Source organism: Lonchura striata, chromosome 16 (genome assembly GCF_046129695.1).
Source record: "Lonchura striata isolate bLonStr1 chromosome 16, bLonStr1.mat, whole genome shotgun sequence".
Taxonomy (NCBI): domain Eukaryota; kingdom Metazoa; phylum Chordata; class Aves; order Passeriformes; family Estrildidae; genus Lonchura; species Lonchura striata.
Genome location: NC_134618.1, coordinates 13,523,001 through 13,532,198, shown reverse-complemented (window position 1 = coordinate 13,532,198; position 9,198 = coordinate 13,523,001). Strand labels below are relative to the sequence as shown.

At 53.3% G+C, this 9,198-nt stretch overlaps 1 protein-coding gene across 1 annotated transcript; it reads left to right on the top strand.

Annotated features, from left to right (window-relative positions):
- Positions 1-6,572: 6,572 nt before the first annotated feature.
- Positions 6,573-7,991, top strand: LOC110475575 (galanin receptor type 1). The gene has a single exon (XM_021539842.3). The coding sequence runs from the start codon at positions 6,630-6,632 to the stop codon at positions 7,953-7,955; it is 1,326 nt and encodes a 441-aa protein (XP_021395517.2). The 5' UTR covers positions 6,573-6,629; the 3' UTR covers positions 7,956-7,991.
- The last annotated feature ends 1,207 nt before the right edge of the window (positions 7,992-9,198 follow it).

The following is a 9,198-nucleotide window of genomic DNA, read 5'->3' as shown; positions in this document are numbered from 1 at the left end:
GACTGATCACTAAGCCCTTTTTGCAAACGTGCTCAGGTTCTAACTCTTATTACAACCTGATCCCTGAGGTATCTGCTTTGTGACAGCTAGGCAAATTATCACCTAGGCTGAGAGTAAGTTATTTCACTCAGAAAGACAAACTCCCTCCTATTGTATTCTCTAAAATCTTTATCTCCAGTCTGATACTAGCAGATCTGAGCCCTGAGAGTGTGGTTTGTTTTTTTCTGCAAAGCCTTTCCTTCCTGCCTCCCCTCATTTCTCCTCCGCAAGCCTCTGCAGCTGGGAAAAGGCAAAACAGTGGCAAATTTAAAGGCTTTGTCAGACTTCCCCCAGATGGCAATCAGCTGATGAAACCCAGGAAGATTTGTCATCTGAAAAGCCCTTTATTAGCCTCTTGCACCTGGGTACAGAGCACCAGGGAAGATGTATTGATATTCAAATGTGGAGCATGCAGGTAGAAGGAGGGAGGGAGGATTTACCAGCCCCTGTTCACAGTGTTGTTTCACCTGGCAGTGCCACTCCTTGGCATCACCAGGGGCAAACTGCTTGGAGTCATAACAGGATGAAATGGAGCCCCACGAACCTGCTCAGACCACCAGATCCCCTCAGTCACCAAATCTGCTTGTCTGGGCTTTGGTTTCAGTCTGGTTCTAAATATTTCTCCCCAGGGTTTGCGGTGCCTGTGTTGAGCAGGACAGTGAGAGCACCACACAAAACGTGGGCATGGAGGAAATCCCATTATTGCCTCAGAGGATCCTAGGTCCCAGCTCCAGGGAGAGAAGGGCTGCATGAATGCAGGCAGCATTAGAGGGCTGCTTTTTGTGTCAGCTGCCTCCACTGCCAAGTCCTGGCACTCTTAACTTCTCAAAGGCTTGACCTGATGCTCATTATCACTTCAAAATCTTCTCTGTAAATGTGTGCAGTGATTTAGGGATCCACAGCACTGTTTTCTCCTTAAAACACTCACTTTGTTACTCACTACACATCAACTCAGCATCCTCCATTTAATGAGAGAGGGTCAAGTTCACTTGGTGTGGCCCTGGGTTTAAACAGGGACTCTGTAGGAGCATGTTTAGCTCTGCATTCCCAGCCTGCTACTTGCCTGAACTTCTGCAAAAACCACAAGCAAAGACATCTGAAAGACAGAATTTTCAATCACTCCAATGCCAAAATGGTCTTTCATTGCTCTTGAGCCGGTGAACATTGTATTAGACAAATTCTTTTATGCAAGATTATCTTTTTCTTTCAGCCACTACATTTCCGGAGCACTCAATCTAAAAGGCATCCAATAAAAAGGACAGAAGATATGGAATTTGGCACATATCTGTTTATGAAAACAGACCAGTGAATATTCTCAGACAAAAAAAATGCACACATTCTCCATTTAAAATCCTCCAAAGGACGCTGGAAATAGTTTAAATGTTTCATTCTTTGATTGAGGGAAGACTAGCAGGAGAACAAAGATTTTCTCTCTCATGGAAGTAATTACAAACAACAAACATAAATTCCCAGATGTCTTTTATTTGCTTCTTTTATTTTCAAAGAATCTGAAGTGCACTCGGCGTCCCCGCTGTACTGCCGTTGATTGTGAGCAGCGCTGGCCTCTTATCTCCTCCCGGATTCAGAGCAGCATCAAAGCGCTGACATCTGTGAATGTCACCCGGGAGCTGTGATGAGGACCTGGACCCCGGGGCCAGGAATTGCTCGTGTCGGCCCCAGAACGGCGATGCTGGAGCAGAGCTGGCACGGGGACAGAGCAGCCACCAGCAGAGGGAGCGGCCAAGCAGCTCAGAGATCCCCGCGCCGGTGGCACCGAGCATTTGGGCAGTTTTGTTGCTGGGTTAGAGATTTGTAGGAAAATGTCCCAGAGAAGGGTAGATATTTTTTTTCTAATCCAATGTGAGTTAATGGTGATGTTGTTACTCTCTCCTGATGGCAAGAGAGACAGGTTTCAGTATTGCTCGTGGTTATCTCGGCGTTAGAAATGCTCGCACACACCTTCCCAGCAGGGTCCTGGCAGGGGGAAGGGGTGGGATGTGAGGGCTGGGGGAGTCTCCCTTACCCCGAGGTCCTCCTGTGTCCATGCCATCGGCCAAAAAGTGTGGCAGGCAGAAGGACAAGTGGCAAGGGAGGAGGGTTTTATCCAGTGCTTTCCAAGGGCAGTCTAAACAGCACCTCCCAGCAAAAGCAAGTGGGAAACAATTTCACCAGTGCCCGTGCTCACCCCTAACACCCTGGACTGTGCTCCTAGCTCACCTAACACAAGCAGCACCATTGACAATCTGTCCCAGTAGCACCAATCCAGCCCTGCTTGACTGAGACAAGCAAAATTGTGTTTCACCTCTGTGAAGGGGGCAAACCCCATCCCACCTACCTGCTGGGCAAGCACAGGAGGGGAGAGCAGCTATATCCTCACAACAGGCCTTTACCTCAAACTGTGCCAGCTGAGACACACCAGGCATGTCAGGATGGGCACTGGGAGAAAGCCAAGAGAGCCAAGTGCCCTTCGGTCAGGTGGCAGCCATCACACAGAGGTCAGGGATGCAAACACATTGGGGACCACACAGGGCTGTGTATCCCCCAAATCCTGGCAGGGAGCCTGGACAGCAGGGGGAAAAGTTAGAGTAGGGAAAGCACCATGAGCTACTGCAAGTAGATGCATGAGCAGAGGGTTTGCTCTAGCTTCACACTCTCAAGGTCCAGCCCAAGCTGGAATATCCTCAGGGTTTCCTGAATTTACACCCATAGTTGGGACAGGCAGAGCATCTCTGCAGCTCTGTGTGATACCCAGCTCCTGCTGCAGTGGGAGCAGGGAGGTTGTGCTGAGGCAGCAAAGCTAAATTTACCCTGGCCCGGGACTCTGATGCGCAGTGGGCAGGGCAGGTTTGGGCACATGCGGCTGGCATGGGAAATGTGAGGGTTTTTTGAGATTCTGGCAAAGCCCCGAAGTGGCTGACTCACTCCTCTCAGGTCAGTTGTTCACAGCTGTAACTCCAGTGAGACCAGTGGGTTATTTCTGATGTGCTTTGCTGTATGATCACAGCCCAGCTCGCTGCCCTTGCTGCTGAAGGATGGCTCCTGTCTCTGGTGTACTTTATTTAGCTTCCACTTCAGAGCTGTTCTGTAAGAGGTAATCAAAGTGAAAAGGGTATGACAATTCTTTTCATTGGAGATTCCCCATCTTGAGTTATCTGGTGACTTTGAACTTGTTAGAATCAATGAACTTGTTGTAATCAATGCCCTGTGCTCTCTGTCAGCTGCACACAGTGTATGGATTCGTCATTTGCTGCTAGAGATGACTTGGCACTTGTGAGTTGTGTCAATGGATGCAAAAGCAGATTCATCCTAATTATATCGAACCATTGATTAACTTAGTAATTTAATCTTGAAGTCCTAAAGGTTCCTCCACAGTAAATCATGCAAGTTACAAGCAAAGCGTACAGAGGAGAAAAAAAGAAGTTAAATGTATTTATTAACTTGGACATTTGGAAGGCAACTACCTGTACAAAACAAGCCCTGGCACATTTCTGCAGTCTCCTCTCTTAATACACTACTAAAAATGCTGATTTAATCACCCCCATCCTGTGTTTTCCATGTGTAATGGTAGGTGTGCTGTAGGGAGGCTGTCAGGCTGGCAAGGGCTCGGGTGCATGAAGATTTCCAATTGCCAGCTCCAAATCTGATCTCTCTAGTTGCCTCATTGCAACAGATCTATTTGCTTATGGAGCAGCTGTGAAACTGCAGCAGATTTTAGGTATCCATGGGAGTGTCCATGCATTTTACTGTGTGGAATAATGTGTACCTGGTGCTCTGGGCAACACTCTGCAGTTTGTTTGTGGAAGCTGTTTGTCTCTGAAGACTTATAAAGACACAGACAGAAAACTGTAGGATAATGAGCAGTTACACACTTAGAGCAAACGCATTTCTATGCAGGAGAGGTTTGCAGGCTGATCACATTCTCCTGCCATCCCCCCACAGTGTAGCTCCACCACTGATCTTGCTTTCATTTCACGTAAGGCTGACCAAAAATATTTACTTTATTCTTTCATATGCATAGAACAAAAAGGATGGGGAATTTCCCAGTGAAATCAAGGGCATTCACCGTTCAGTGACGAACAGCCTCCACTGGGCTGTATTTGTTACTGTGCTCTCCCTCAGAGAAGGCAAAGAAAGAGAATAAAAACTAAACATTTCAGGCAGAGGTATGAATTCCTCTCATCAAACATTGTCCCCTGTGATACACTGGCATCCTCTGAGCACCTCCAGTCAAAAGTTCCGTTTTACAAAGCAACCTTGCTCCTCAAAGAAGCACTTCAACTTTTCAAGCCACTTTCCCCATACACGTTCCTTTCCCCCATTCCTTGCATTCAATGGAAAACGCCACAAGTTGGGGTTCTTTGTGCCGGGCTCCTCGTTCGGGTGAGTTCCCATCACACCTGTGGTGTTGCTGACCCTTGGCATGCCAGAGACTCAGGATGGTGGGGGATGTTGGAGTAGAAGTGGAGCAGGATCCTCCCCGCTCCGTGCCCGCTCCGTGCCCGCTCCGTGCCCGGAGCTGTCCCTTCAGCACCACGGCCGGGCTCCCGGCTCCGGAGGGGCGCTGGCTCGGCTCGGCTCGGCTCGGCTCGGCCACCCCGTGTTGGCCCGGGCAGGGGCTCGGCTCGGCTCTTTCCACCTCTGCCCATCCAGGGCTGGCCCCGGTGCGGCCCCGGCCAGCGCTGCCAGCAGAGGAGTGGGGGCTCCTGTGCGGGGGGACAGTGTGTGTGAGTGTGCCCAGGTGTGCCTGGGTGTGCCCGAGTGTGCCTGAGTGTCCCCGAGTGTGTGTGAGTGTGCCCGGGTGTGCCTGCGTGTGCCCGGGTGTGCCCGAGTGTGTCTGAGTGTGCCCGGGTGTGCCTGGGTGTGCCCGAGTGTTCCCGGGTGTGCCCGAGTGTGTCCGCGTGTGTCTGAGAGTGCCCGGGTGTGCCTGGCTGTGCCCGAGTGTGCCCGGGTGTGCCTGGGCGTGCCTGGGTGTGTCCAGGTGTGTCCGGGTGTGTCCGGGTGTGTCTGAGTGTTCCTGGGTGTGTCCGGGTGTGCCCGGGTGTGTCCGGGCGCTCTTTGGGTGCCAAGGGGCTGTGGGGTAGAGCCGCACCCGCGGTTCGGGGAGGGTGCAGGGGAAGGTTCCGCGGGGCCGTGCCGAGGTGCGGGGCGGGTGCGGGGTGGGCGTGAGGAGGGAGCGGGGCCGGGGATGCTCAGGGAGCCTGCGGCTCTGCAGGACACCTGTAGGAAGGTGCGTGCAAAGGGAGTGTGCAAAGGGAGTGTGCAAAGGGGGTGTGCGGGTCTACAGACGTCCTGAGGGATGCGTGTAGGCTCTGTCGGGGTCTGCGTGCGTGCGCGGGGGTCGCAGAACAGGACTCTGAGTGTGTGGCTTTGTGTGTGTGCGGGGCGTGCAAGATGTGCGGGGCTGTGTGCGGGTTTGTGTGGGGCTGTGTGCAGTGTGTGCGGGGTGTGCGGGGCAGTGTGTGGTGTGTGCAGGGTGTGTGTGCAGTGTGTGCGGTGTGTGCAGTGTGTGCGGGGCAGTGTGCAGTGTGTGCGGTGTATGCAGGGTGTGTGCGGTGTGTGCAGTGTGTGCAGGGTGTGCGGGGTGTGTGCGGTGTGTGCGGGGTGTGTGTGTGGTGTGTGCGGGGTGTGTGCGGGGTGTGTGCAGTGTGTGCGGGGTGTGTGCAGGGTGTGTGCAGTGTGTGCGGTGTGTGCAGTGTGTGCGGGGTGTGTGCAGGGTGTGCGGGGTGTGTGCGGTGTGTGCAGGGTGTGTGCGGTGTGTGCGGGGTGTGTGTGCGGTGTGTGCGGGGTGTGTGTGCGGTCTGTGCGGGGTGTGTGTGCGGTGTGTGCAGTGTGTGCAGTGTGTGCGGGGTGCGCATCCTGCGCGGCGTGCGCGGGGCTGGCGGTGCGGTGGGTGCGTGGGTGCGAGCACGCGCGGGTGGCAGCGGGTCGGGCGCTGCCGCCGCGCACACGCACGGACACACGGACACCGGGACACACGGACACACGCACACATCCATCCACGGCAGAGCTGCCGGCGGGAGGAGCCCGGCCGGCGCTGCCCGCCCTCCGCCCGGTGAGTGCCGCCGCGCCGCGGGACCGCGGGAGAGATGGAGAACCGGGGGGGACCGGGAGGGACCGGGAGGGAACAGGGGGCACCGGGAGCTGGGGGCAGCCCGGGGCAGGGGTGCGGCAGCGCGGCCGCGGGACACGCAACTTTGCGGGGAAGGAGGGAGTGAGGGACAGAGGGAGCGGGGGGAGTGGCTGCGGACCGAGGCCGGGGCTGCTCTTCGGGCTGCGGGGGCTCGGGGCTCCTTCCTCGTCCTCCCGGCGGAGGCGCCGTCTCTCCGCGGCCGGGCAGGGGCTCCCGTCGGTCCCGCCGCTGCTGCCGGACCGGTGCCGGTGCCGCGCTGCCCAGCCGCTTCTCAACTAAGTTGTGGATAAGAAGGTCCCCTTGAAGGGCGATCTCTGCCCCGACCCCCGCTGATCCCTCCTCTCCACACCCTCTTTTGCAGGAAGGGCTTATCCCAGCTTGCCATGTCCAGAGCACTGGAAGCAGCGCAGAAGGCTCTGCCCCGTTAGCCCAGGTTGCCGGGGGTGGGGGGGAGTCAGCCATGGATTCATCCCCCCCAGAACCCGGAGCCCCCCCTGACCCTCTGCAGCTCTGGCAGGAGAACCAGACCCAAGGTGGGCTCTGGAACGGCAGCCAGGAGCTGGGGTGGGAAGAGCTGGAGAAGATGCTCTTCCTCTTTGCAAAGGAGCCTGTCACCATCAGCCTGACAGTGATGTACTTGCTGTCCTTTGTGGTGGGCCTGGTGGGCAACATCATGTCCATCAGGGTGCTGACGCGCAAGCGCCGGAGCCGGGTGTCCAGCCTGAGCGCCACCCGCAGCCTCCTCATCAACCTGGCGGTGTGTGACCTCATGGTGGTGTGCATCTGCATGCCCATCACCGTGGGCAACCTCATCTACAAAGCCTGGGTCTACGGGGACTTCCTCTGCCGGGCAGTGCCCTTCATCCAGGCTGTTTCTGTCTCCGCCAGCGTCCTCAGCCTGACCGTCATCAGCGTGAACCGCTACTACAGCGTGCACAACCCGCTCAACGCCCGCTCCTTCTTCACCCAGAAGAGGATCCTCAGCACCATCCTGGTGGTGTGGTTGTTTTCCTCAGGGATATGCATGCCCCTCATCTTCATGAACAAACGGGATGAGATCGGGGTGGTGGAGGGCTTGCCCCTGGTGTTTTCCATCTGCAGGGAGATCTGGCCTCAGGAGAGGCTCAAGCAAGCCTACAACTTTCTGCTCTTCTGTGCCCTGTACTGCCTGCCCGTCCTGTTCAACATGGCCATCTGCTTCCTCACGGTGCGCCGGCTGTGGAGCCACAGCAGCCAGCTGAAGGACAGCTCTGCCCTGAACCGATCCCTGCCGGCCTCCAGGCTGAAGATCCGCAGGAAGGTGGCACAGATGGTGGTGGCCCTGGTCCTGCTGTTCGCCATCTCTTGGCTGCCCGTTTACCTGATGGACATCTGGATTGATTTTAACATCCCCAAATCTTTGCAGGATGTGACTCCTTCTCCTTGGATCCTGCAGCTCAGACCTTTTGCCCAGTGGCTCGGCCTCACCAATTCCAGCCTCAACCCAATATGTTATTGCTTCATTGGGAACCTCTACAGATCAGCCAAGGAAATGAAGAGCAAATACCACCAAAGGATGGTCTCTCTCTTTAACTTCTCTCTGTCTGAAGGGACAACTCATTCCTCAGTCCCAGAGCTGCTCTCTTACCGGAGTTCAGTGGAGCCTGCAAGGAAAGGACCCTCCACCACCCCCTCCACGGACAGGAGGTGTCAGGGAAGTCATGGCCATAAGAACAAGTGTGGACACTTGAACTCCTGCCAGCATCCATCTCTGAATACTGTCTCCAGTGAGAACACTTCCTTGTAATTCTGCTCAGGAAGTGCCACTCATACACTCATCTGCATTTAAGGACTCTAGAGATCTTTCTGAACCTGGTATTTTAATGATGGAAAAGAGCTTTCTTCTAATAACTCTTGATACCAGTTCCAAAATGCTGTGACAGGGAAAGAAACAGGTAATGAGATAAAAAGATGATGTATTTTAACTCAGATGAAATTTTAAGACAAATTATTTTTACTGGGGACAACTGGATGTGCAGCCTGTTGCCCAGTCAACAGTCACATAATTAGACAGATCAAGTTCCCAACGAGTGAGCTCTCCCTGCAGCTCCATCCCTGGATGCAGAGGTGCTGTTTGAATACAGCAACAATTTGACTGCTTGCTGCTGCTCACACTTGCTGATGAAGAGCAGTGATAAGAGGCACTCTGTGCTCCAAATCCATCAGTTGTAGTTGCAAGCAGTGAAGAAAAGCTGGAAACAGCATCATAAAAAGTAATAGTAAATGGAGAATTTCATGCACTTTACCACTTGAGATTTCATTGTCTGCTCGTATTGTTTCACTCCTCCATGCAAATAAATTCTCCTTATGTGAAGAGACCATGGCAGAAGTACTAAAGCAACAATCACCATTCCACGTTTGGGAATTCAGAAGGGATAATGTGACCTCAGAGGTGATTTAGGAAATGAAACAGAAAAATATTTTTTTGGGCATCAGCTTTCTTACAGCAGTGCTCCTGTGTGTGGAGTGGAAAGAACTGGGCATCTATTAACATGATTTGCACTTGAAAAACCAGCCTTGTTCAGCTGTGTATGTACCAAACAAAGTCAATGGCATGTGAAAATAAAAATAGAAAGTGGTTTATAGCTAATAAAATCAGAAACAAGTAATGCAATGCTGTTTGTCTGGGAAGGAGCAAATCAAAGGATACTTTTCCTGAGCATCACAAGTAGGTTAAAACCTGTTTCATCCATCTTCTCCTTTAAAGAAGACTTTGATAAATAAATTGTATACTTTTATTCTGTTAGCATTGAAAGACTCCAGTAAAGCTCAAGCATTGTGTTGTTCTGAGCACTGGACCTGTATGCACAAAGGAGAATTTTCTCCCCAAGGTATAAGGGAAAACACGTCAGATCAGACAACAGGTAGGAGACAATAAATCCAAAAGGCTGGAATGATAACAGAGATGAGCCTCTTCCCTGCCCAATGCCAGGGAGAGGGGATGTGCACTATCTCCTGGTGCCAGAAGAGTCCATGCCCGCCTCCTTGTG

What these genes read in the sequence shown, in the direction of transcription:
- LOC110475575 (XM_021539842.3), top strand. Translation starts at nt 6,630, where the DNA reads ATGGATTCATCCCCCCCAGAACCCGGAGCCCCCCCTGACCCTCTGCAG.